At 50.1% G+C, this 27,880-nt stretch overlaps 6 protein-coding genes across 6 annotated transcripts; 4 read left to right on the top strand and 2 right to left on the bottom strand.

The window, feature by feature from the left end:
• Nucleotides 1-249: 249 nt before the first annotated feature.
• On the top strand, nucleotides 250-2,025 carry FPOAC1_014079 (uncharacterized protein; the record flags this gene model as incomplete). Its single annotated transcript, XM_044858403.1, has 1 exon — nucleotides 250-2,025. One exon carries the CDS (start codon nucleotides 250-252, stop codon nucleotides 2,023-2,025), a length of 1,776 nt encoding a protein of 591 aa, XP_044700613.1.
• Nucleotides 2,026-2,794: 769 nt separating this feature from the next.
• FPOAC1_014078 (uncharacterized protein) lies at nucleotides 2,795-9,825 on the top strand (the record flags this gene model as incomplete). The annotated part of the gene is made up of 5 exons (XM_044858402.1): nucleotides 2,795-5,999; nucleotides 6,046-6,710; nucleotides 6,761-7,438; nucleotides 8,063-9,201; nucleotides 9,387-9,825. The coding sequence occupies 5 exons, from the start codon at nucleotides 2,795-2,797 to the stop codon at nucleotides 9,823-9,825; spliced, it is 6,126 nt and encodes a 2,041-aa protein (XP_044700612.1).
• A 1,946-nt stretch (nucleotides 9,826-11,771) lies between these two features.
• On the top strand, nucleotides 11,772-15,600 carry FPOAC1_014077 (uncharacterized protein; the record flags this gene model as incomplete). The annotated part of the gene is made up of 4 exons (XM_044858401.1): nucleotides 11,772-13,540; nucleotides 13,766-14,189; nucleotides 14,595-14,916; nucleotides 15,395-15,600. The coding sequence occupies 4 exons, from the start codon at nucleotides 11,772-11,774 to the stop codon at nucleotides 15,598-15,600; spliced, it is 2,721 nt and encodes a 906-aa protein (XP_044700611.1).
• Nucleotides 15,601-17,168: 1,568 nt separating this feature from the next.
• On the bottom strand, nucleotides 17,169-17,396 carry FPOAC1_014076 (uncharacterized protein; the record flags this gene model as incomplete). Its single annotated transcript, XM_044858400.1, has 1 exon — nucleotides 17,169-17,396. One exon carries the CDS (start codon nucleotides 17,394-17,396, stop codon nucleotides 17,169-17,171), a length of 228 nt encoding a protein of 75 aa, XP_044700610.1.
• A 2,977-nt stretch (nucleotides 17,397-20,373) lies between these two features.
• Nucleotides 20,374-22,852, bottom strand: FPOAC1_014075 (uncharacterized protein; the record flags this gene model as incomplete). Its single annotated transcript, XM_044858399.1, has 7 exons — nucleotides 20,374-20,815; nucleotides 20,866-21,072; nucleotides 21,134-21,807; nucleotides 21,882-21,962; nucleotides 22,032-22,408; nucleotides 22,462-22,631; nucleotides 22,686-22,852. 7 exons carry the CDS (start codon nucleotides 22,850-22,852, stop codon nucleotides 20,374-20,376), a joined length of 2,118 nt encoding a protein of 705 aa, XP_044700609.1.
• Nucleotides 22,853-23,052: 200 nt separating this feature from the next.
• On the top strand, nucleotides 23,053-23,529 carry FPOAC1_014074 (uncharacterized protein; the record flags this gene model as incomplete). The annotated part of the gene is made up of 2 exons (XM_044858398.1): nucleotides 23,053-23,091; nucleotides 23,185-23,529. 2 exons carry the CDS (start codon nucleotides 23,053-23,055, stop codon nucleotides 23,527-23,529), a joined length of 384 nt encoding a protein of 127 aa, XP_044700608.1.
• Nucleotides 23,530-27,880: the final 4,351 nt, after the last annotated feature.

The raw sequence follows: 27,880 nt of genomic DNA, 5'->3' as shown, positions 1-27,880 counted from the left end.
GCCGACACACGGAACACGGATTGCAAGGCAGCACTATGCCGTACATATCGGATTCCCGGGTAAGCTGCAGCCGGAGATGATTGTGACGTTCAAGGAGATCAGCAAGCTGTGGCATCAGTTCTTAGAGAGTGCAGAAGAAGGAAAGGGAAGAAGGCACCGAAACGCAAGCAGGGCAGTCAGAGTCAGAAGACTGATAGCAAGCAGCAGCAGCAGCAGCAGCAGCAGCAATCAACTAACAGTCTGGCCCAAATGACTATAAGGAGCAGCAAGCGAAGCAAGAAGACTACTCAAGAGCAAGAGGAGGCACTGGCTCAGAAGAGGAAGATAAGTGAGAAGAAAAAGAAGAAACTAGAGGACGAGATGACGGATGGGCTGCGAAAGCTACTTGGACCGAAGGCGACTTGGCGATCCGATAAGCAAGCCGAGAGCATGCGATCGATCATGGCACTCAAAGCAGATCAGACGGCAATCAGTGTACTACCGACAGGGGCCGGCAAGAGCATACTATTCATGCTGCCGGCCGTAATGGAGAATACAGGGACAAGCATTGTGGTCGTGCCGTTTGTTGCACTAATGGACGACTTGGTTACAAGAGCAACAGATATGGGGGTGGACTGCATCCGATACAGATCATCGATGAGTTCGGGACGAGAGGGCATGCCGAGGGCAGCACGGTTAATCGTCGTCAGCGCCGATGTTGTGTCAAGTGCCGAGTTTTGCGGGTACGTTGATGGGCTGTCATGCACAGGGCTGCTGCAGCGGATATTCGTAGACGAATGTCACACTGTGATCATGGATATCGGCTACCGTGCTAAGCTTGGCGAGCTCGTAGGGTTACGCCGGTTTGGCTGCCCATTGGTGCTGCTCACAGCAACGCTGCCCGTTGTGCTAGAGGACTGGTTCCGCGGCGAGATGCTGGCAAAGTCGGCAATCATAGTGCGGGATCGGACGGTCAAGCTGAACTGCCGGTACGAGGTTCAGCAGGTCGAGCCCGGGCGTGGAGCTGTTGAGAATCGCACGGTTGAGGTGATCGAGCAGCTGGATCAAGAGATGACGGGCTGTCAGAAGGGGGTCATATACTGCCGATCGAAGAGTCAATGCGAGGCGATCGCTGACGAGATCGGGTGCGGGTTTCATCACAGCGGCATAAGCGAACAGGACCGTCACGAGGCGCGGACGACATGGGCAGAGGGCCGTAACGCAAGCCGATGGATCGCTGCAACAACCGGGTTAGGGACAGGCATCGACATCGAGGGGATCGTGGCCGTGGTTCACATGGAGAAGCCGTACGGGCTCGTCGACTTTGTGCAGCAGATTGGCCGAGGAGGGCGTCGGGCAGGCGAGGTGGTGCGGTCCGTCATTATACACGATGGACGGCCGCAACGAGAGGATCAGCATCGGAGCTTTGTGGATGATGTCAATCAAGCACAGATGGAGGCATTCGTGTTGACGCCGGGATGTCGAAGGGCCGTGATATCGGCGTTTATGGACGGGGCAGCCGGCGAAACGTGTGAGGATGTAGATGGGGCTACGCTTTGTGATCGGTGTGAGCTGCTTCGACGGGATGATGACAGTAGTAAGGGTGCAGGTAGGGCCGAGGAGGAGGTGATTGAAGGGGAAAGTGATGGAGAGAGTGAGGAAGAGAGTGAGGGAGGCAGTGAGGGGGGGAGTATAAATGGAGAAGAGAGTAAAGAAGAGAGTGAAGGAGAGAGCGACAAGATAAGGAAGGGTGGGAGGATTTGGAAGGCATTCAGTAAGGAAGAGGGTACACGGGTTAGAACGCTTTTCCGATGGTTAGATGATGTCGCAGAGGAGTGTCCGGTGTGTCACGTCCGACGTCATCAGAAGGGACTGGAGCTAGGGGAGGTCCCAGATGAGCCGCGGCATAAGAAGGCCGGGCAGTGGTGTGAGACGGTGTCAGAGGAAGGGTACGATACGGCACGCAGGGCAAGCAGGTTCAAAGAGCTATCATGCTGCTTTATATGCAAGCTGCCACTAGACTGGTGTGAGGAAACGCGGGAATGAAGAGGGCAAGTGTGCGTATAAGGATAAGCTACTGCCGGTGGTGTTGATGGGCTTGAGGAGCTGGCGAGTCAGAAACATAGTTAAGGCTGAGTTTGGGGTTGATATGGAGGATAAGAAGGGATTTTATTGCTGGCTAGGGGTAGAAAGGCGGTTTCACGGGATGAAGGGGACAAATGCACATGCATTATGGGAAGCTATTATTTGGGAGACATATAAGGATTGGGTTTAGGGTAGGGTTTAATATAAATCAGGTTAGGGTTAAAAGGGTTACTATCCCAGCTGCATGGCGGATACAGCTCTGAATCCAATGGCTTTCCCATATTAAAAAAAAAAGACGCTAATGAAATGACGACCTGAATCCATTGCACCCCAACGGATTCAGGTCACCCATAAGTTTTTATCAGTAAAATGCATTTCAAGTAGATGCATCGATTTATTACTTTGAGGGAAGCTTATATATGGCTTGCCAGCCTTCGAAAATCATTTTTGCGGCATTGCGACTGGTTTGAAGTTTGAGTCAATTGATCAATTGAAGTTAACAGACCGGGATCCAGCAGGCCACATTAGTCATCAGACACAGCCAAGGTTCAGCAGTAGCCATTAGTCATCCATGAGGTCAAGGCAAGGGTAAAGAGGCAGACAACAATTAAGGTTTTGTATCATAGCAACAGCAGAGGTAAGTTTAACAGGGGTCCAAGGAGGATAAGTAAATAGTTAGAAAAACAACCAGCCATCCATATCAGATAAAAACCAAAGACATCCAGCCACAATGTTACCATTTATTAAATTAACCGAGTACCCATTTGTGATTTGTACAGTATGCCGTTATGCATATGTCACCAAGGAGGTTGAATCGCATTTAAAGAAGCACCATAAGAGCATCAAAGCAGCAGTCAGAAGAGAGATTACCCAGCAAGTCAGGGATTTGCCCGGCATGATTGATGACAGAAGAGGGTTGTTAACGTGGCCAACGCCACCGCCGACGACCGACCCGATCCCATATATCCACCCGCCGGTCCCCGATAACTTAGGTTGTGGCGAGGAAGGGTGTTGGACCGTGGTTGACACCCCGCGAGGCATGCAGGAGCATTACCGTAAGGAACACGGTTGGAGTAACCCGCGCGGGAGAGGCGGAAGTCAGCAAACGCGGAGGATACAGGCCCAGCTGGTCCCATGGCGCACCGGCGTCCAAAGCCAGCGGTTTTTCAGCAACGGGCCGGCCAGTAGTTGGTTCGAGGTCGGGTTTGGGGCGCCGGCCACCCAGACGGCCGATGAGGCCGCCATGATGGAGCGGGCGGTGCGTGCCATGGAGCAGAAGCAAGAGCAGTTCGAGCGAGAGGATAGAGAGTGCATCAAAGCCGCCGACGCAAAGACAGATGCGAACGCGTGGTTAGAGCGTGTAGGATGGGCCGACCATTTGCAGGGTTTAGATCCGGAAGCCATGAGACAGTTGACAGACCCGGTCGGCGAAGAAGAGCATGTTTTACAGTTGATCCAGGACAGTATCATGCGGGTCATGTTGCAGGCACGGATTACAGCCACGCCCAGCACGGTCGGCAGCCAGGCATTATTCGAAGTACAACGGAAGGAGGTAGACAAGAAGCCGCGGCGGCCATTCGACAACCGAGTCGAAGAAGACACGTGGGCACGGTACACAGCAGTTTGGGTCAAGTTGATATGTTATGTATACCGTGCCGAGACCATGGAGGACAACGAGAGGCCCGGGTTCCGATTAACGAAACGACAGGGGGATACGATGGACGAGTTGACGGAGTTAATAGAGGAGTATGTTGAAGACCCCGAAGCCAATCCATTAGATGAGGAGCGCGTGGACGAGTTGACGCTGCAGGTCGTTATGGCATTGTTGGATCACAGGTTAACGGCAGGTGAATACCGCAGTGGTATTATCAGTGGGTTGGCCGTGCTGGGCATCCGCAAAGACGGTGGATGGATGGATGTGATGGATTACACGCCCATGTATTCAGCCGTGATCAAAGTAGCGCGGGCCATGGTCGTGTATCAGTCGTATCGGGAGAGGAAGGAAGAGGTGGCCCGATTACAGCAGGAGAAGGGTTTAGGTGAGGAAGAGGCCGAGGAGGAGGCGACCAGCATGTTCCGGATCGTGCGTGAGAAGGTGCAGAGGTTCATGACGGTGACATCGAAGGAGACATACGCCGAGCCGACGCCGATGGATTGGATATACGAGGCACGCACGTACGGCATGTATATTCGGTTCAACACGCCAGCAGGCGGAACCGTGGATTGGGATGGCGACCATATCACGTATAGAAAGACACGGTTCCGGATGGCCGCGTTGACCGAGATGTTGCATGCATTGACGAGGGAGGCGAGGGAGCATTTAGCGACGTTGACGATGGTGGAAGACGTGGACCAGTTACCGCGAATCCCGTGGAAGGAGGTGGAGGACGATCACAGTGAGGACCGGATGGGGTATTCATTTTTGACCGATGAACGGAACCGCGAGTGGGTAAAGAGAGGTAAGAATTGGGTGATGAACCAGATCACCGATACACAACCGGACGGGCAGGGCCAGGCACGACGCAAGGTGTGGATCGACAACGGCAGAAGGGACGGAAAGCCATTCCAGGCCCGGGCGGTACAGTCATATGGCCAGACATTCAACGGGTTCATGGAACGAATGTTCATGTTGATGTACATGATGAGCCAGCCAGCACGGATACCCGAGATGTCGGGCATCCGGCACCAGAACACCATGAATGGAGGGGTCAGGAACATATTGGCGCACAACGGCATGATGTGCGTGGTCACGTTATATCACAAGGGATTCCGGTTGACGGGTCAGGCCAAGGTGATTCACCGGTATTTACCGCATGCCGTGGGAGAGTTATTGGTGTGGTATTTATGGTTGGTTTTGCCATTTTGGCAGCAGGTTCAGGGTATCGTCAAAGATGCCGGTATCCGCAGCCCGTTCATGTGGCCGGATGAAGTGGTACGCAAGGCAGAAGGCAGTATCGTAGAGGAGAGGGAGGCAAGACGAGCGGCATTGGAGAGGCACAGTCAGAATGGCGGCGGCATGCATGAAGAAGACGATGATAACAGCGGAGGTAGTACAGAGAACCCGCATGACCCCGATAACCCCGCGAACGCCGATGATATTGGGTTCCAGAGCTGGGTGCAGGAGCGGAAGTGGACATCAGACCGGGTCCGTCGAATCATCCAACGGCACAGCAGGCGATTATTAGGCGTGACGTTAGGTATCAGTTCATGGAGGCAGATTGCGATCGCCATAGCCCGTCGGTATTTGAACGGTGCATTTAAAGAGTCGACATTGGATGGGGAGGATGAAGATGACGATTTGGATGACAACCCGGTGGATTTGCAAGCCGGGCACGCAACGCACGTGGCGGGCATGGTATACGCACGCGAGTTGCAGCAGGGATTGTTCAGCACGGCATCGATGCGGGACAAGTTCCGAGCCGTCAGCAGGCAGTGGCACCGTTTGTTCGAGTTCCAGGACAGCGAGGAGAGTGGGGCGTCGGCCGCAACCCGGCGAAAACGAGCCCCGTATGACACGGAGCGTGAGTATAATCGGATGCAGCGGTTCAGACGATTGCAGCAGGTCGATATTGCCGGTCAGTTACGGCAGATGATGGGGCCGTCGGCGGCGTTCCGTGGTCAGCAGGAGACGGTGATCCGGGCGATCATACGGGGCGAGAGTCCGATTATCCAGATCGCAGGCACAGGTGAGGGCAAGAGTATGTCGTTTTTATTACCAGCATATTGTGCCAACGACAACGGCGGGACGACAATCGTGATCGTGCCGTTGATTTCATTACGGGATGATTTACACGGTCGTTGTGATAAGAGCAAAATCGGGACATATAGTTGGAAGAGCCGCGAGGGACACCAGATTGCCCCAATTATATTCGTGACGCCCGAGTCAGCGGTGACGAAGGAGTTTGGCGATTTCGTAAACCGATTACAAGCACGGTGTGCATTAGACCGAGTTGTAGTGGATGAGTGCCACACGAGTTGTAGTGGATGAGTGCCACACAATGTTGGACAGCACCGCCCGATTTCGACCGCAGATGATGGAGTTGGGTCAGGTTTTGAACGAATGGGGTGTGCAAAAGGTTTTTTTAACGGCCACATTACCGCCCGGCGAGGTAGAGAGGTTTTGCGAGGTCGTCAAGTTGCCGGCAAGCCGTGTGAAGATATTCCGATCGCCAACATCGCGGCCGAATATTCGGTATAGGGTAGTCGAAGCGCAGGCGACACCGCCACAGCCGAAACGACGTCAACAGCAGGGGGGAGGGGGGTATAAAAATCAGGAAGTCGGGCCGGAAGAGGATGCAGAAGACAGGCAGGTTGTCAAGACGGTACGAGATTGGTTATATCAACACAGTAACGGCCGAGTTATCGTATATGCAAGCGCGATCGAACGGGTTGAGCGGTTGGGGGAAAGGTTGGAGTGCGATGTATATCATTCAAAAGTAGATACAGCAGTCGGTAAGGAGCAACGATTACGAATGTGGATCGAAGGTGGGCATTTAATTGTGGCGACAAATGCGTTGGGGTTAGGCATAGACGTGCCAGACGTTCGGTTGGTCATACACGCCGGCATGCCGAGTCGATTACGGGATTACGTGCAAGAGAGCGGACGGGCGGGAAGAGACGGTGAGCCGAGTGAAGCAATTGTCGTGGTATGCCGGCCAAAGGGAAGAGAACGAGAGGATAAGGCCGACAAAAGAAGGTCGAGCGAGCACGGGCGACGATAAGCAGCAGTTGGCCGCCGAAAGAGGCGGCGGTAGAGAGGCTTATCAGCGGAAAGTGGTGTCGCCGTGTGGTATTGGATCAGATGATGGATGGTCGATTGGATCGCGCGGGTTGCGACGACAAGGTGGAAGAGATATGCGATATATGCCGGCGACAGAGAGATCAGTTGATGTTTGAAGCGGATATATCGTGGGTTGAGAACGAGGACACAGGTAGTGGGAAAGGCATGGAAATGGCAGATCAATATGGAGGACAGGTAACAGAAGGAGAGATCCAGGCACGATTTGAGCAGGCCGGGCGGAGCATACGATACGAGCAATTCAAGGCGAGGCAAGACGAGATACGCATCCATCAGGAGGTGGAGACATTCGAGCAAGAGTTGGGACATATGGTCGGCCGGTGCATAGGTTGTTTCATGGCAACAGGCGTTATAGAGGAAGATCAATTACACAGGAGAGATGAGTGCCCGTTATGGGACAAGAGATGGTGGGATGACATGGCGCGAGCGGAAGAGAAGTGGCAGAAAAGCATGTTTACAAAAGGGGTCATGGCGGATCATTCCGGTTGTTTTTGGTGTGGCATGCCGCAAGCGATTTGCACACATTGGGAGCCGTTGGACAACGATCAAGGAAGATTCAAGTTAAAGAAGGATGGGGTATGTCAATATGCAGGCGTATTGGTATGTGTATGGGCAGCCGTCGGTCGGATGCATCCCGACATAGCAGATGCAGTGGTCGGGGAGTTAGATGCAGCACGAGATTATGAGTGGCAAGAGTCAGAGGATAAGGTAGTATATGAGAAGGGATTAATGAAATGGTTAGGGGAGAAAGTTCAATGGGGGCATTTAGAGACAAATAGGTTATGTCAGGGATTTCATAGAATTATACAGGCAGTGCAGAAAAAAGCAAATAGGAATAGAGTATAGGGAAAGAAAGGGAGATTAGATTAGGATTACATAATATACAGCATGTTATTTACATAGTTTGGGAAGTTGGTTATGTAAGGAGGACAAGCAGGAGGGAGGATACAGGCAAGCGGGTTATATTAAGTAGTGATGAGGATAAAGGAGAGATAGGCAGGGAGAATAGTTAGGGGTAAATGTTTAGAGGGGGTGATGGTTAGGGGAGGGATGTATGTGATGGTCAGGGGAGGGATATATGTAATGGTTAGGGGAGGGATGTATGTGATGGTCAGGGGAGGGATATATGTAATGGTTAGGGGAGGGATGTATGTGATGGTCAGGGGGAGGGATGAGTTTCAAAAAGTCAGCATGAGATAGCATGCGTTTTTTGGGTTTAGGGCCGAAGACCGCGTAGAGCGCAGTGGCGGGATGGGATTGAAGCGAGGTCAGATAGAGTTTGAAATAGAGCGAGAAGAGATACGGAGGCGGCGGTTCGAGCGATTGCATAGGGCCGATATGAGAGGGCAGTTAAAGCAGATGATGGGCGAGTCAGCCGAGTTTCGAGGGTTGCAGGAGGCCGTAATCCGAACCGTGGTGCGCGGGGATGGGCCGATTGTGCAGATAACGCCGACCGGAGGTGGCAAGAGTTTGACATTCATGTTGCCGGCGTTTTGCACGCCGGACGGCATGACAATTGTGGTGACGCCGTTAGTGGCATTAGAGAACGACATGGAGGAGCGGTGCAGAAAGATGGGGATTGACGGATATGTGTGGAAGAGCCGGGGAGTGCAACGGGGTGCATCATTGGTGTTCGTGACGCCGGAATCGGCCGTGACGAAAGGGTTCCGATCATTCGTGGAGAGAATGCATGGGCAGGAAAAGTTAGACCGGGTCATGGTGGATGAGTGTCACACGGCATTGGAGTGGACGAAAACATTCCGGCCGCGGATTGGGCAGTTGGGGTCAGCATTACAGGAGTTCGGGTTACAGGTCATTTGTTTAACGGCGACATTGAAGAGGACAGAAGAGCGGTTGTTATATGCACAGTTAGGGTTTGAAGCCGAACGCGTGCGTTTATTCCGAGAACGAACGACACGGCGGAATATTGAGTACCGGGTGGAGATCATTGAGGATAGGGAGGGGGAAGGAGTAGGCCGCCGCAGTGGTGGTCAGCGATCGGCGCAGGAAGGGGCAAGACGATGGAAGCAGAATGGATCAGCAGCAAAGAACAACAAAGGTGAAGAGGAGGATGAGGTTATAGAGCGTGTTTGTGAAGTTGTAAAGACGTGGACAGAAGTAAATCACAATGAGGGAAAAGTGGTTATATATGGAGGCACAATCGAGAGGGTGAAGAAGATCGCAGCATCATTAGATTGTGTTGGGTATTGGAACAAGGCGGGAAGTGCGGAGGATAAAGCAAGATGGATGGAGGAGTGGAGAACAAGTGTTGGGGGAAAGTCCGGTTGGATCGTCGCGACAAACGCATTGGGATTAGGGGTTGATGTGCCGGACGTCAGGTTAGTAGTTCATGCGGGAATGCCGCGCAGATTACGAGATTTTGTCCAGGAAAGCGGTCGAGGGGGCGGGATGGAAAGAGGAGCGAGTCCGTTGTCGTAGTGCAGAGTTCATGGATGAAAGAACAGCAGGAGATTTGGACAAAGAGGAGAGAGGAGAGAGATCGAGGCGGGGACAATGGTGTCAGTGAGGAGGGTGCGGTCAGCAAGCAGGCGTATGAGTGGGAGGAAGACGTTGTGGAGTTTGTAGAAGGCAAGGAGTGCCGGCGTGAGGTTTTAGACCGCGAGATGGATGGGTTTATGGGACGGGTAGGGTGTGAAGTAGGTGAAGAAGAGCGTTGCGATGTGTGTAGGGAGCGTGCATTGCGGATGGAAGCACAAGTATCAAGGAGAGGTACATCATGGGTCAGCATACAGAGTGAAGAGGAAGAGGAGTTGGCGAGGGCAGCAGCAGCAGTTGAGGCAGATTATGAGAGGAGCAAAAGGTCAATTCAGTGGGCAGAGATGGAGCAGGTAGCACGGGTAATGAAGGAAGCAGAGGACGCGGCAGATTTCGAGGCGGAGTTAGACGATTGGAGCGGGCGTTGCATTGTATGCAAAGTGGGAGGGAGCGAGGACGAGGTTTAGCATGCATTAGATGCATGTCCGATGAAAGGGTCGGAAGCATGGGAATTATTTGTGGAAGGTGTTGAGGAAGTTGAAAAGCAGATGTTTAAAGGGAAAAGGTTTGAGGATTTTTCAGGTTGTTTTGGTTGTGGTTTGCCGCAGAGGATATGTCGGGTATGGGAGGTAGCAGATGATGATGGACGACGGTTTAAGAAGATATATGGGAGAGAATGTCAGTATATAGGGTTATTGGTTCGGATATATGTCGGGTTGAGGATTCAAATGGGTGAGGAGTGGGCGGATGAGATATTAGGCATGATGAAAGCGGACGGGGTTGATATTGGTGATGGGTTCACGACGGATAGTATATATAAGTGGTTAGGGGGTTTGGTTGAGTGGGGAGGGATGCAGACGAATCGGATGTGTCGGGTTGTATATATGTTAAGTTGTAAGAGAAGAAGTTAATACAAGTATAGAGTATTTAATATATAAGAATAAGTAGACAAGACAATTAGAGGGGTAACAGAAGTAGAAGAATAGTAAGTAATAAAGGAGAAATAATATAAAATATATATAAAGTAAAGGAAAAATAATATATAAGAGTAAAGAGTAGTAAAACAGTGGGGATGTAGGGTAGTGAAAAGAGGTTAAAATAAAGAGTGGGGTACAAGGTATTAAAATAATTATAGAGTAAAGAGTAGAGATATAGGGTAGGCAGGTGAACCCGTGTTTTTAGCTCCCGGCAGGGGTGCGGTAGCACGAACGCGGAGCTAACGTCAAATTGCAGCGGTGTTGCCCCGCTACATGGCTTCTTTTTACATACAAAATCGGCGCCCCACATTTGAAGGCCGGGGGGCAACATGATTGGGTTCCCAGCAGTTAAAATCGAGGAGGGTAGTGCCAGTAGATAGATATCGCCATTCATAGGAGTTTGCAAGTTCGTTTTTTCAATTTGAAGAAGAATTGCAGGAATGTAGTCGATTATAAGTTTTGCAGTTATTTGTTCGATGTAGTTGATCATCGCAATATAATTGGTCAGAATATGTGGCCCGTGCGGCGATATACATTCAGAAGATCCAAGATGGCCCCATTGCCAGTCAACAAAAGCAGGATTATATGCAGATTTAATCAGTCAGGGTTAAGTATGAATTTGGTACGTCAAGTTAGGGTTAAAGTCAGTTCAATACGATAACAGCATATTGATCCGGCCATATTTACATTTACAATCCAGCCCGATTTATATAGTGTTATCAAGAGTAAGATAGTGGCAAGCCCATATTTAAAATATAAGTAATAGATTAGCCACAAGATATAGCATATAGAAGAGAATAGGCATTGTACCCATCCGTTCAATGTAAAGTGAAAGGTAATAAAGAAAGAAGTAGGGCCAAGAGGGAGACCGTATTTGACATCCAGCGATATAGACATAAAGGACAGATGCAGAGAGAGGTAAAGAGATACAGCATTATGGCCATAGGTGGCAGCCATAATAGCAGTAACAGCAGGCATGCCATAGATAAGGGTCAGCAGAGTACAGTTTACGACAGAAAAGTAAAGTACCCAATGTGAAGTGTAGAGGATAGACAATGGGTTTAGTTGTTTATTGTCAAGTAGAGAGATGGAAAAGGAGAAGATAAGAAGAAGGGAAAAGAAGAAAGATTTCAAGTTTAAATAGATAAAGATATTACAGTAAACGATATTCGACCAAAAGATATTTGACCAAAGGATGTTCAAGCAAAGGATATTGCACCAAAAGATGTTGAACCAAAAGATATATGAGAGAAGAATACAGTAAGCCGGATGATCGTATATAACAATTAAGGTTTGCAACCGTAGCAACCACAAAAGCAATTTGTCAACAAGATACATACAGCATCAATAACAGGATATCAATCCAGCCAAATTTACACCCAGATAAAATACCGTGCGATTCATATCCGGTTATTCAGCATACATTTATAACCGTCATGGAGCCGTTTATTTATTTGCCCGAATACCCGTTTGCATTTTGTACACAATGCCGCATTGGGTTTGTGGCCAGCGAGATTGTACATCATATAAAAGTTAAGCACAGCACAAAGACCCGACAGGAAACGAAGCGCATTGCGCAAAAGGTGGCAGCCATTCCAGGTATAGCCAAGAATCAGGACGATTTGAAGAATTGGATATTGCCGCCGCCAACCATCCAGATCAACCCGTACATCCAAGCCCCACGAGACGATGGATTAGGATGCAGCCATTGCCAATACGTAGTACGGGATAAACAGCAGATGCAGAAGCATGGCCGGACCGAGCACGGTTGGGTCAGCCGTCGCAAGAGAGGCGGACAGCAGCAAGCCGTGCCCGACGAACAAGATGCAATGTTGGCCGTGCCGTGGAGAGACCACGTACAATGCCAGCAGGTATGCAATTGGGGGCACGGCAAGCGTTGGTTTGAGGTTGGCCGCAACGATGAAAGAGCGACACAGGAGGAGGCCACCGACGGTGAGGGTGATGCCGATCACGAGGCCAACGTCGCGTTTTTCAACATGGTCCAGGAGGAAGGCAGGAAGGCGTTTGAGGATGAAGCCAGCGGCCGTCGCGTCCAGGATATAGACGACAAGAATGAGGCCCATCAGTGGTTGGGTCGATGCGGTTGGCCCCGCCATTTGGAGGGTATCCGCATCGACCGGTTGAGGACATTGTTGGAGCCGATCAGCGATGACGAGCCGGTGTTGCAGAGGATGTGGGAAGTGTTGGAAAGCGTCATGGATGCCGCGTATCAGGCGACGGCCCGCCAGTGTTACCCAGGCACGGCCGAGTTGTTTGAGATTGCACGTAAAGAAGCGCATATGACGACGACAAAGCCGTTCCAGGGATTGATGGAACCCGATGCATGGGTGCGATACAAGTCATGGTGGAAGCAGTTGTTGTGCATTTGGAAGCGATACGACGAATGGGATGCAGAAGATGGTTACGACAATGAGAGATTCAGTAACGGCGGAAGCAGCAGCAGCAGCAGCGACAGCGACAGCGATACCGATACCGACAGTAACAGCAATAGGTCCGCGTATGATGATGATGCGGTCAGCCGCCGTTATGGCCCATCCGACCCACGTCCGCCGTATAAGATGACAATACAGCAAGAAGAGTTGTGGAAAGCATTCGACAACGGCATCAGGCAGGTCGTCACGGGAGCCGACAGGGCAGGTCGGTACACAGCCGATCGTTTGCAGCGGAGTTGCTTGGACGCCATGGTGCAGTTTTTCGACCATCCATTGAAGAGCGGCAACCATTACGAGAGCATCGTCATCAGCGCGTTGGCCGTTATGGGGTTAGACGAGGGCGGCGGATGGAAGCCCGTGGAGAATTACACGTCAATTTATCCAGCCGTCATCAAAGTGGCGAGGTATTTAGTGTTGTACCAGTCCATGTTGGAGCGTCAAGCACAGATTGACCAGTTGGCCCAATACGCAACCATCCGTCAGGCCGAGGAGGAGGCCGAGGGATTATTCAGGATCGTGCGACGCAAGGTGCGGCGGTTCATGATCCGCATCCCCGAGGGAGAGGATATCGAGCCGTCGCCGATGAATTGGATCATCAACACGCGAACATACGGCATGCACATTCGGTATTCGATGCCCGGTTCCGAGATGATCGAGTGGCATGGCGATCCGATTTCATGCAACAGGGTCAAGATCAAGATGAGCGAGATATCCGACATGTTGCATGCATTCATCGGGGATGCACGGCAGACGTTAGTGCAATTGGCAACCGGCGGCGCCATTAGGAAAAGGGAGGTGAAGGGGAGAGAGAAGAGGAGGAATGACGGCAGCAACAGGAACGATCATGAGGATGAGGATGACAATGACAGCGCCAATAACAATGACAGCAGCAACAACAACAGCAATAACGGTAACAGCAGCGATAATACAATATGGCCACCGCCGCAGAACATATTGCCCGCCATTCCGTGGTCCAGGATCGAGGATAGGCATGGCGAAAGCGCGTTGGAGCATTCATTTTTACAGGATGAAGCCAACCAGAGTTGGGTCATCAAGGGCGACAGGTGGGTGCAAAAGCAAGTTGCAGCAAGCAAGGCCAAGATGGAGGCATGGATCGCCAAGCCGCACAATGAGGCGTGCCCGTACCGAGAAGAGGCAATCCGACGGTACAGCCGTTTGATAGAGGAATTCAGGTCACAGTTGTTCGTCGCGATGCACATGTTGGGAGGCCAGCCGGCACGGTCCACCGAGATTTTGGGGATACGGATGTGGAACACGATGAACGGCGGAGTGCGCAACATATTCATCCACGACGGCATGGTTTGTTTCGTCACGATGTACCACAAGGGATTCCGGCAGTCAGGCAAGGTCAAGGTCATCCACCGGTATTTGCCACGCGAGGTAGGTGAGTTGTTGGTGTGGTACATGTGGATCGTTTTGCCGTTTTGGCACACAGTCCAGGTTGGCATGAAGCAGCAGCAGGAGAAGAGGCGCCGGAGTGCATTTTTATGGGCCGACGAGATTGTCAGCAAGGAGGGAGGGAAGGAGATGGATGGCGAAGGAAAAGGAGGAAGAGGGGGAAGAGGGGGAAGAGGGGGAAGAGGAGGAGGAGGAGGAGGAGGAGGAGAAAAAGCATGCAAGAGGGAAGATAGAAAAGGAAAAGCAGTAGGCCAGGAGAGTTTGGGGTTGTTAGAGGAGAGGGAAGAAGAGGCCGTATTCATGCAGTGGTTCCGCGAGGCCAAATGGGGGAACGACCGGGCAAGAAGGGCAATGCAACGATACAGCAACATGTTTTCCGGTAAACAGATCAACATCAGCATGTGGAGGCATATGGCCATCGCCATCAGCAACCGGTATTTAAACAAGGCGTTCGGCGAGATCGACGCAGGCGGCGGTGGCGATGACGACGATGACGGTGGTGAGGATAGTTTGGTGGACAGCATCCACGATTTGCAGGCCGGGCACGGTTCACACATAGCCGGGTTGATATACGCCCGGTTGTTCGGGCAGGGAGATTTAAGCACGATGAACAGGCGGGACGGGTTCCGCAAGGTAAGCATGCAGTGGCATCGGTTTTTCGGGTTTGGGGCCGAGGACCGTGTAGAGCAGTTGGGCACGAAGCGTCCCCGTTACCCGTTCGACGAAGAGCGGGAGATGACGAGGCGCAACAGGTTCGGCCGGTTGCACAGAGTGGACATGCAAGGGCAGTTGAAGCAGATGATGGGGGCGACGGCAGCGTTCAGGGGCAGCAGGAATCGGTCATCCGGGCCGTGGCGCGAGGCGAGTGGCCCATCGTGCAGATCGCACCGACGGGTGGCGGCAAGAGTTTGACGTTCATGTTGCCAGCATATTGCACACCGGATGGGGTGACGGTAGTGGTGACGCCGTTGGTAGCGTTGCAGGACGACATGGCGGTGCGTTGTTCCAAGTTGGGGATCGAGGCATACGTATGGAGAAGTCGAGGGGTGATACAGAGAGCGGCATCGTTGGTGTTTGTGACGCCCGAGTCAGCCGTCAGCAAGGGATTCAGAACGTTTGTCGAGCGGATGCACGGGCAGCAAAGGTTGGACCGGGTCGTGGTGGATGAGTGCCACACGGTTTTGCAGTGCAGCAAGGGGTTCCGACCGATGATGATGCGGATAGGGGAGACATTGCAGGATTTCGGCGTACCCGTGATTTGTTTGACGGCAACGTTGAAGCCGAAGGACGAGATGGCGTTGTTCAGGGTTATGCGGTTCGTGCCGGAGAGGGTAAGGATGTTTCGCGAAGCGACAGGGCGGAAGAATATCGCGTACAGGGTAGAGGTGATTGACGACACGAGAGAGGACATAGCAGCATACCGATCCGGCCGGATTCAAAGGAGGCAGGCGAATTCAGGCCGGAAGAGGATCAGGGCGAATTTAGATGGTGTTATCAAGAGGAGCAGGGCGAATTCAAATGGTATTGTTATGATCAGCAGAGAGAGCGAGGCAGAGTTTAGTGTTCAAGAGACAGAACAGGAACAGGAACAGGAGGAGGAGAGCGAGGAAGATGATCAGGTGATGATTGAACGGATATGCAAGTTGGTGAAAGAATGGACGGCAGAGCATACCGAGGGCAAGGTGATCGTATACGGGGGGACAATCAAGCGAGTGCAGATGATTGCAGACGCATTAGGATGTGTAGGGTATTGGCGAGGGGCGGGGACGCAGCCGAGAAGGCAAGGCGGGTGGCAGAGTGGATGAGTAGCCGGGGAGGCGAAAGCGGATGGATGGCAGCGACAAACGCATTAGGGTTGGGGGTCGACGACCCGAACGTGCGGTTGGTGGTGCATGCAGGGATGCCGCGGCAGATGGTTGATTTTGTGCAAGAGAGCGGACGAGGGGGCCGGGATGGGCAGAAGAGCGAGTCGGTGGTTTGCATCAGGCAGTCGTGGTTGGAACAACAGAGGGAGAAGAGGGACAAGCAAGAGGGTTACGGGTGGCAGCAGCGGCAGGAGTGGGATTGGGATAAGGATGTGATTGAGTTTGTAGACGGGAACCGATGTCGACGAGAAGTGTTGGATCGAGAGATGGACGGCAATATCGACCGGTTCGGATGCGAAGAGGATGAGGAGATGTGCGATGTGTGTTGGGAACAGCAGCGAGCAAGAGATGTAGACGATGCAGGGGTTGAATTGCGGTTTGCAGCAGAAGAGAGGGCAGACGATATGGTAGAGCAGGAAGAGGAAGGAGGAGGAGGAGGAGGAGGGAGAGAAGAAGAAGGAGGAGGAGGGAGAGAAGAAGAAGAAGGAGGAGGACAAGAAGAAGAAGAGCAGGATTATCAGCGCAGTCGTCAGTTCATACGGCAGGCAGAGACAGAAAGGAAAGTGCAGGTGATGGAAGAGGCCCGAGAGGTGGCCGAGTTGGAGGATATATTGGCAGAGTGGGCAGGGCATTGCGCCGCATGCAAGGTGTTGGGAGTAGAGGAGGACGAGCACGAGATGGAGGCATGCCCGTATCGAGAGGAGGAGGTGTGGAGGAAGATAGAGCAAGGCGCAAGGCAAGTGGAGGAAGAGATGATGGGAAAGAAGCGGTTTGCGGCGTTTTCGGCATGTTTCGGTTGCGGGATACCGCAGGCGTTTTGTGACAGATGGGTGGCAGCAAGCGACGACGGGCGATTATTCCGCCGAGCAGAAGGGAGAGCGTGTCAGTACGGTGGAGGATTGATTTTTAGGATCATGGTAGGGCAGAGTGCACGGGAGGAGGCATGGTGGAGGAGGGAGATTACGACGATGATGGGGGATATAGAGGAGGGAACAGAGTGGGATTATATCATGTACGGCAGGTTGTTTGCATGGTTAGGGGAGTTGGTCGAGTGGGGAGGACAAGCAGGAGGAGGGATAGAGGCGAGTCGGTTGTGTCAAGCGGTTACAAGGATAGAGAAGAGGTGGGCGGCGAGGATGAGATTATAGCGGTAGGATGAGTATTTGTAAAGATGAGTGTCATGGTTAGGGGAGGGATGAGTGTCATGGTTAGGGGAGGGATGTGTTTCATGGTTAGGGGAGGGATGTGTATCATGGTTAGGGGAGGGATGTGTATCATGGTTAGGGGAGGGATGTGTATCAGGGTTAGGGGGAAAGATATACATAAGGGTTAAAGAGAAGGTAAGCAGTTTATATTTATTAGTAATAGTAGTATTTATATATAGGAAATAAATAGGTTATGTATTTAAGATTTTATATATATAATAATAAAGATGAAATAATTATAGTTAAATATAAATATAAAAGGATTTAAAAGGATAAATAAAGCAGGATTTATATAAGATTATAAATAAATATAATTATATAGTTATTAAAAAAGGAAAAAAGGTATATTATAGTATATTTCCATACAGTTATAAAGATATAAAAAGGATATAAATAAAAATAAAAGATATTAAAGTAGTAATAAAGTATTATAATTGTTAAAAAGATATTAAAGTAGTAATAAAGTATTGTAATTGTTAAAAAGATAGAAATAATATAAAAAGGTAAGAAAGAGAAGAAAAGAAAAGAAAAAAAGAGAAAATAGAGAGGAGGCAGTATAAAAAAGCCGCAAAAGAAGTTATTTTAAAATATATAGTATGTCACGGGCTGAGTCCGGCGGTACGGGTGGACAGGGAACGCTTCGGGCGTAATAGGTTCTATTGCTACGGATAGGCACTGCAGGCAGGTCAGGCTCTATTAACAAGACGTAGCTCAAGGAGCTACGTTCAGGATCTGACTGGCGGTCTAACTAAGGTTACGGCGATAACGCTATCGCCACGTGATCTGATCCACTTGTGGCTCTAGGGTAGGTTGGTCTGACTTCGAGCTGTGACACTTTAAGTATAATAAGTTCTATTACTATAAATAGGCATTATAGGTAAATTAGGCTTTATTAATAAAATATAGCTTAAGGAGCTATATTTAAGATTTAATTAGTAATTTAATTAAGATTATAATAATAATAACGTACATGATAAGCGGGTGCAACAGACAAGCGAGTGCAACAAAAATCCCGCAATTTACATCTTCTCAACTTAATCAATTAATTTTCAACCACCAAATATGCCAGACCCAAATATTGAGGCTAGGATTCTTCTTGCACTTCGTGCCCTTCAAAATGACCCAAAATTAAGTCTCCGACGCGCCGCAGGCATCTACCAGGTCCGTTATTGGACTTTATATCGCCGACAGAAGGGTATCCTTTCTACGCGTGATTCTATCCCAAAATCACGCAAACTATCTGATCTAGAAGAACAGATCATAGTTCAGTTCATTCTCGATCTGGATTCGCGAGGGTTTCCCCGCGACTGCGTTGTGTTGAGGAGATGGCTAACCGATTGCTCGCCGACCGCGAGACGCCGCCTGTCGGCAAGCGCTGGGCCTCTAACTTCGTCAAGCGACACAAAGACCTCAAGACGCATTTCCCCCGTAAATATGACTACCAGAGAGCCAAATGTGAAGATCCGACCATTATTCGCAACTGGTTTAGGCTCGTAGCAAATGTAATTGCGAAGTATGGCATCCGACCTGATGAAATCTACAACTTTGACGAGACTGGCTTTATGATGGGCGTTATTGCGAGCGGAATGGTCGTCACAGGTGCTGAAAGGCGTGGAAGACCAAAATCAGTGCAGCCTGGAAACCGGGAATGGATTACAGTCATTCAGGCGATCAATGCCGAGGGCCAAGCGATCCCGCCGTTCATCATAGGTGCGGGCCAATATCACCTCGCCCACTGGTACCGAGAAAGCAACCTCCCGGGCGATTGGGCTATTGCGACGAGTCCTAATGGCTGGACAGATAACGAGATAGTCCTCGAGTGGCTAAAGCACTTCGACCGGTGTACTACCAAGCAATCAAAGAATCGCTATCGTCTCCTGATCCTCGACGGACACCAAAGTCACCACTCGGTCGACTTTGAGAGATATTGCAAGGCAAATAAAATCATCACGCTTTGTATACCGCCTCATTCGTCTCATCTGCTGCAGCCTCTTGATGTCGGGTGCTTTGGCCTGCTTAAGAAGGCTTACGGGCGAGAAATCGAGCATTTGATCAGATGCTCCGTAACCCACATTTCCAAAACCGAGTTCTTGCCGGCTTTTTACACCGCCTACCAGGCCACAATGACAGAGAAAAATATTAAAGCAGCCTTTAGAGGAGCCGGACTTGCTCCTCTCGACCCAGAAAGTGTAATCTCGAAGCTCGATGTGCAGCTGCGGACTCCAACGCCTGTGGAGGAGGTAGTTAGCCCCTCGACCCCTTGGGTCTCAAAGACCCCAAAGACTATCCTTGAAGCCGACTCTCAGCTTGAATATCTTGAAAAGAGAATCAAAAGGCATAAAAGTAGCTCTCCAGAGTCAATTCTAGAAGCATTGAGGTCTTCTTCCAAGGGAACAAAGATAGTTATGCATAAGGTTGCCTTATTAGAGGCCAGGGTCCAAGATCTTGAACAGGCAAATAAGATACTAAGCCGGCGGCGGAGGGCAAAAAGAACCCGGCTACAGAAAGGAGGGGTGATGACAGTAGAGGAAGGAAGGCAAGTAATTGATCAAACGGATGTTGATGCGCAGGCGGTGGCTGGACCATCGAGAAGTGGTGGTCAAGGAGGGCCTCCGCGAATGAAGGAAAGGCGCTGTGGAGCGTGCGGCAAGACAGGACATAATGCAAGGACCTGTCAGATACTTGTCGCTATGTCTATGGAAGAATATAGCGATTAATTTTACTTAATTAATAGTCTGTTGTGTTTTTATTGCTATTTCTATCTGAGATGTTGTGATGTTGTGTTGCACTCGCTTGTCTGTTGCACCCGCTTATCATGTACGTTACTCTGGGTCGAAAAGTGTAGTTGGTGTAGTTGATCGGAACCTTGTATAAAGTCTAATAACGGACCTGGTAGATGCCTGCGGCGCGTCGGAGACTTAATTTTGGGTCATTTTGAAGGGCACGAAGTGCAAGAAGAATCCTAGCCTCAATATTTGGGTCTGACATATTTGGTAGTTGAAAATTAATTGATTAAGTTGAGAAGATGTAAATTGCGGGATTTTTGTTGCACTCGCTTGTCTGTTGCACCCGCTTATCATGTACGTTACCCCTATACTAGCTCGACAGCGACATGAAGTCGTCCGGACTGTCACCCTGCTTCGAATCAAGATTTTGAGGTGGAGGTATGGTCAAAGATCCTTCTAAATCCTCAGCTAATTGTTCAACAGTAGGAATCGTTGCTGTCCTCGAGCAGTGTTCAAGAGCCAATGCAAGTCTCATGTAGCAACAAGGGTCATGCATCAAAACATCCTGCCAACTAGTGATTCTCACATTCTCTGGTAAATATCGAGTGATGAGTTGGAAATTCGTGCTGATAAACTGTATAGTTCCGCCGAAATGGTCCAGGCCGTTGTAGCGAGCTTGGTATTCTTTCACAGCTCTAGTGAGTATGCAGAGACGATGGTATTGATCCGTCAACTCGACTTCGGGACAGGATCGACGGGTGATTTTCAAGTCTAGTACTTGCATCAAATACGGCAGTGCTGCAAATGCAGCGCTGATTGAGTCAGCGAAGCGTTATCCATCGTTTTAGCAAAAGTTACTCACATGCCAATGTAGAGGTAAGGCACAAGACCCAGCTGCATAAACTCGATGATGCAATTCGAGATGTCTAGAATGGCACTCTGAATTCCGTGGGCTGCTCCAGACAGATCCGAATAAGCAGACAAGGTCTCATCTCCAGTAGCTGAAATAGTAGCTGAAATACTTATACGTAAAAGGAGTTCCTGATGGCCAGCGCACAGCCTTGCAGCACTTCGGGCTAGATATTAGTCACTCGAAGAACATGAAAGTAGCGTAAGTGAAACGATTATACCTGTAGCTTATCCTTATCACCCTCGTGAATGCCGCCAGTGGCGGGTGCTGGAAGCTCGTGAGAGTATTTTGGCTATCATCTAATCCTGGAATATCGAGCATAGCTACGTCATGCCACTGTTTGAGTGAATTACCACTCTCTTCGAGTATCACCATAGCCTCTTTGAGTTGTTGTAGCGGCTTGGTCTTAAGCTGTTGGGGACACGATTCCAGTAGGAGAATATCCGTCGCAACCATGCAAAGCTTGAGTGCATGCATAAGGCGAACCGTAAAATGTTGTTTAATTTCCGTCATTTGTGCTTTCGACCAAGGCACATCGTCCTCGAACCAAGTATGACTCGGTAACGGGTACTGTTTGGGTATTAGAAGATCCCGCCTCTGTCCTAGAGCTATTATTCTATCAAGGAGAATGCAGCACCACCATAGTCTGATCAGGGTGATCGAGTCTGCCTTACGAGACGCAATAGTGGAAACTAACGGAGAACAACATATTGTTTCCACATTCGCTTGCTGGGCATGTCGAATTGCAGTCCTGAGCCAGATCGTGTTGGATCTTATACTAGGGCTGTCGATTTTGGCGACTTTAATTCTGGGCGAATATGTTTGGAAAGAAAGAAGAAGAGCACTCTGCCCCAGTATTACCGGTGAGGATTCTGATCCAATATCGAATAATATCTATTAAGGATTCGAAACCATTAGCTGTCCGTGCTTGTGGTTGCAGAAAGAGAAGAGTGGAGGAAGAATTTCACCTTGGCTTTCTTGTAAAATCCAGTTCGTGCATTCCGCACGTTGCCATAGCCTAGAGATGCAGCAGAGGCCGGGGAAAGGAACTGATGTAAGAAAAAGAAATGTCAGATGTCAAGGCATTGCAGTCAGCCAAGCGAAAGATGCATACTTACACCACTGGAAGCAAAGAGAGCGCACCATAAGAGTAGAAGTGGAGTTTGGCTCTTACAGACGCCCCCTTCTTGCCTGGGTTGAAAATAGCTACACCAGAACGACTGATCATCAAGAATAGGGAGCAGGGGATGGACATAGAATAGGTAACGCCTGATGAGTTCATCTAGCAGGAGTTTACTTGGGAGATGAAAGCAGCGCTGCGTTTGCAGATAATGCAAGTCCTCCGACGAAAGAGTTTCCATATTTCCGAGTTTAATAAACCCATATTCGCGAAAGTCTTGATAGCACATATGTGATTCTGTAATAGGTCTTGGTATTTCGGTATCTTTGGTCATAGACTCGCGAGAGGCGCTATGAATGTTACTGTAGATGTATGCTATTGGTGAATGAGCTTCAAACCACATGAAACTGGGAGCTTGTAATACACACTATTGGATGAATCCATGTTTATGCCTTCAAAACTTCCAGAGTCCGGTGTTGTATTGGGATTGTTCGGCTGTTGTTGAGCTGTCTCGAGTGGCTGCGTGGCTTCAACCGCAGCGTATGTTCCTTGGTTGTCTTCAAGAGGCAGAACCGTTCTGTCTAGACAGGGAATTTGGCTACAGATTCTGAAATTAGAACTGAAATATATAAGGAACATTGAGAGCACTTACCGTCTTGACTTCCGTTCAGCAACAAGGCATTCTTTCCCATCCAAGCAACAGTTGGTACATGGAACTCCACGATGCGATGCATCACATCTTACTTTCCTTGTCCTACACGGCAGACACGCTCTTGTTGAGCGTGTTGTAACTGGTTGGTACTGAATGCTTTCTGTCATTTTCTGTGTTGGTTGGTTGGTTGGTTGTATTCCTACTCGGTTTTAGCCGCTTTTAACAGCAGCCATGCCCGGCTAGTGGGGTTTGGCCGACAGCCGAGACGCGCCCCGAATATTCATCCGTGCCGCCCCACTTCGCCAAACATCAAACGATACAACCGTGTTGTACGTACGTGTACTGCGTACGTACGGCACGACCCACAATGTTCCCAACGAGGTCATTTGTGGGCCATATCTTACAAGTACGGAGCTGTACAAAATCTCTGCCATTCTCTCCTCAATGAGGGTAGCGTCAAAAGATGCCGCCTATTAAAGCTGACGCGGCCTTCGTTTAGCGACAGTTTATCGACCTTGGCCGGTCTAACTGCAAGAAAAGCAAGCGATACAGGTGCCGTCACTGCCAGAAGGAGTTTGCAGCGACCTCTGTTGGGAGGCCGAAAGAGCACCTCGCTACGTGTGACAAATGGCAAGCTAAGCAGCGACAAGAGCGTCAAGCTCGAGATAACGCCAGCTATCTTCCCTCATATTCTGAAGCTGTACAAGAGAAAATAACGGAGGTCGGAGTTCAGCATATCTCTCAGGACCAGAGTGGCGCATCAATCACTATCAATCACTATGAAGGGGATAATGAAATGAAATGGCTGCTGATTAAGCAGGACCACAATGATAATGATCATTGAAGGGCAAGGAATGAAATGATAGTGATTGAAATGATTCAATGAACGAAACATCCCGGCCATACCTAGTGAGCGCGATTAAGTCTAGGCTCATTCTTCTGCCACCACATCCTTGAGCAATCCGTCATAATCGTCCAGCAAACCCGCCTTTAACCAGGACCTCACGGTTTGCGTTACGGCAACTGTTTCCGCCTGCAGCCGGCAGCGTTTGGCCGACACCATGTTCCCACAGGAAGAGAATACCCTCTCGCACTCCGCCGCCATTAGAGGCACAGAGAGGATGTCTATAGCCATCCGTGTAAGACGTGGGTATTCAAACCTCTTGTTAAACCAATATAAAAATGGGCCAGAGTCTTTTCTCAACAGGACCGGTGAGCTGTAGCCACCGGTCGAGCTCGTCACCCTCATTTCCCTCCAACCGCGCCGTGGTCGTTGACTTGAAACTGTCCAGGTACGAAGAGAACGAATCTTCTACTTCCTTGGCCCTCTTGATTGGACGTAGCTGGTCATAGTTGCCTCGTTCAAATTGGACCGGCAATTGCTTGTACTCTGCCAGAGGCCGTCAATGAGTTGCTGAGCTTTTCCGATCCAACCCGGCCTCTCTCGATAAGCCCTATGAAGGAAGTCCCACCGAATCGCCGGGTGGAGGACAGTTGCGGCATAGTAATTCATATGTCAACTCAATCAATCAATCACCCCAATCAAATCAATCAAATCGTCAAATTCTTCCTTTCAATCAAATCAAATCACACATTTCTAAAGTTGAAATAATTGACATATTACATATGTATCATGTGATCGTCTAATCTCGAGGGAAAATCCACATCTTCTCGAGCCACTACCCTATACTAGATAGTTGCAGATAGGAGTCTACTCTCAAATAGCGGGGTGATTAGCGGCAAAGCTAAGTGTCTGCTATCGTGATCTAACGCATGACCCCAGCGCGCGTATGCAATGTGGAACGCGTTTTCCAACCATGTCGCGCCATCAAAATAATCCCTTCTACACGTGGTTGTCGAACTCGCCACTCTCCCCGTCGCCAGCTGGCTTTCCGCCAACAAGATTGACACCTTGTCCTACACCTCCTTCTTCCGTCTTCTCACGATTGTCTCAGCCTAAAACGGTCGCCAAGCAGTTGGAAGAAGCAGCCGTTGGAGCTTTACCTCCCAACCCGACCATTGAGAATCTGCCCAGGATTACCTGGAAGAACCGTCGCTTCGTCCAGGAGGATTTGTTAGCTCGAAAAGGTGCAAAGGGCAGGAAGAGCTGGATTAGGTCGCACGGGACCTTCCTAAGGAATGGAATATCTGTTGGAGCATTTTGAGGACTGGAAGGTCTTCTATAGTGAGGTTACGGAGGAGACGACGGGAGAAACTCAAGTGGATGCTGCGGAGCGGATTGTAACGGCGTCAGCAAATTTCCGAGAGTCCAACGGTCGGCCAAGCCGCGTTCGCCGTCTCCCCTGCCCGCTTTGAGGAGGATGAGGTTTACGCGCTACCATAGCGGAGTCAACCTCCGAGATTCGTAGAATCTGCCTTACCGTCGCATTCTCGGGCTGATTATTCTACGGCGGAGAAGCGATCAGCGTCCGAAACGTCGCAAAGAGCACATTACCAGCGGACCATCGAGCCTACATTCGGGCATCAATCAACAACGGGTGGAAGAAGCTGAATGAGTATTATGACAAGCTCGGAGAATCTCCCTTGTTTGCGGCAGCAATCATTCTTCACCCGAGGTTCGGGATCAGCTGGTTAGAGGCGACTTGGGTGTCTGAGAAGCAACTCGCTTGGGTTCGTGATGCCAAGGCTGGAATCAAGGATTACTTCACCCGTTGGTACGACGCGAACCAGGGACTGTGCGAGGAAACAACGAAGTACGACGCAGCGCCAAGGACGATGGGTCAAGAGGATGATCAGTACACTCAGTGGATTAATAGCAAGACAAAGAAAGCGTTTGCGACGGGTGGCAGTGTCGGCGAGCTCGAAAGGTACCTCCGTCTCGAGCCACAGGATACGCAGGATGCTATCCAATGGTGGAGAGACCACAGGGCTTCGTTTCCTTCACTGAGCAGCTTTGCCCTGGATGTCTTTGCTATTCCAGCGATGGCGAGCGATTGTGAGAGACAATTCAGCCTAGCGAAGCTGACGTTGACTTCTCAGAGGCTCTCGATGGGCGCAGATACATTGGAACATGTTCAATGCCTCAAGAACTGGGTCAGGCAGGGCGGAGTAAGGTTAGGTAGTTGGGTGGGTAGCTGAGTGTTGGTGTACACGAGGGACTTCGGGTAGGGTCTCCACTCACGGAATTGAAAAGGGTATCAATCAAATCAAACAAATCAACTTTGAGCTCGAGGGCTGTCAATCAAATCAACTTTGGCCCCGAAGTTGATTTGATTGACATATGATGAGCGCTGGGATATCTACAATCGTATTACAGATGCTAGACGAGAAGTGTGTCAAGGACAAAGCAGCATTAACGCACTTGCTGATCAGCTGTTTAGAGAAGGATTTTGGAGTCAGTTCCAAACCGGTCCAGACGGTCGAGTCAAAGCTGTTCTATTTGCCGGTCTGAGCAGCCGGTTTGAACAGCTGGAAGACTTTCCTTCCAGTTTGACCAAATGTATCACCTTTGGTCTGTTGGATGTGACAAACTACAAATACACTTCATGCCAGCACCAATCTCTCTACCCGAAAATCTCTTAATTAAATCTTAAAGAAAACTCTCCAGTTGTCGCATACCATGCAGCAACGTACTGCTTATTAGCATCTATGGCTTCTCAGGCTTCTGAGATATCAGCCTCAGGGACTAACAACGCTTCTATAGGCTCGTTTGCATCGAAACTTTCATGGAATTTCAATGCCTTTTCTACATAGATTATCCCGAAGAAACATCTCCAAGCTGAGCTTGGCCCGAAGCGCAGAAAGACCAAGGGACACCGTGCTTACGTTTGTCTTCACTGTCAGAATCCTCCATGGTCAAATCGAGTGCCTGGCAACGCTATACACCATGCAGAAACGGCTCACCGAGCCCTTATAAGAGCAAGCGAGGCTGCTAATGATACTCCTAGTACATTTGCCTCGGGTGTTTTGTCTGGCGCTATCGATTCGTATATCGTCTCTCGTCCTTCGCAGGCTGCTCTCCGCAACTGTTTTAATAAGCAAGCCTATATTGAGGCAGTTGTGGGGCTTCTAGCGAGGCGCAGGCTGCCCTTTTCGGCAGTTGAGCACTCCGAACTGCGAGATCTGGCTCTGGCATGTAATCCAGCCATCGGGGACCTTCTCATCAACGATCGAAAGCAGGCTATGGGCTATATCAACTCGAACTACTCGTTATACAGCTCACAACTTGCCGAGAGGATTCAAACACAGTCGAAGATACACATATCTTCTGATCTCTGGACATCGCCACATCGCCATGGCGTACTCGCTGTATGCGTTCAGTGGGTCGATGAGGACTTCAAGCTTCAGAAAGCATTACTAGGACTGCCAGAGTGCAAATACGGCCATTCTGGTGCTACGCAGGCTGAGTTGGTTGCCGGTACGCTACGGAAGTTCAACATTACTGCTCAAAGCCTCGGCTACTATATAGGCGATAATGCTGCATCAAACGAAACCTGTTTAGAGGAGCTATCAAAGATTTTGGAGGCGGAATCAGGTGTAAGTTACTCTTAGCCGCTAATAGAGCTGTAGCCTATACTGAGTTATAGTATAGGCTGAGTACCCTCACAAACGCCGCAGAATCCGCTGCATCGGCCATATTATCAATCTCGCCTTACAAGCATTCCTTCTCGCTCGCTCAAAAGAGGCTCTTAGAGCGGCTCTAGAAGCTACTGCCGATGAGCCCGGTTCAACTATGCTTGAGGAGTTCTCGCAGCAATTACATGAGCTGGATCCGGCGGAGATTGTGGCACATTCGGACACCACGACGCATCAAGAACAACGGCAGGAGGAGCGGCAGGAGCAGCCCACGAGAAAACTTACACACGCGAGAGGCAAGCGAGCCACAACTACGCATCAGCAAGCCAGCAACGTCGATGAGCGCTTCGCTGGCTGGCAAGGCATTCCAGCGCTAGCAAAGCTTCATGCTCTTGCAGTCTATATACGGAGCTCGGCTCTACACAACGATCAGTGGTACGATGCTGTAGGTAAGCAACTAGGCATCGATAATATCACGAGGTGGTCCTCATGGCATAGAGTGATCACTGTTGCGTTAAAGAAGAAGCCACAGATCATCCAGTTTACCGCTGAACATGATAATGATCTCGAAGGCAATACTCTTAGCAGTAGGGATTGGGAAATGCTAGAAAGAACGCTAGAGTTCCTTCAACCTTTCTATGAGGCCACGTTGGAAGCTG

This window comes from Fusarium poae, assembly GCF_019609905.1.
Source record: "Fusarium poae strain DAOMC 252244 chromosome Unknown contig_7, whole genome shotgun sequence".
Classification (NCBI taxonomy): Eukaryota; Fungi; Ascomycota; class Sordariomycetes; order Hypocreales; family Nectriaceae; genus Fusarium; species Fusarium poae.
This window is presented reverse-complemented; position numbering and strand designations above follow the sequence as displayed.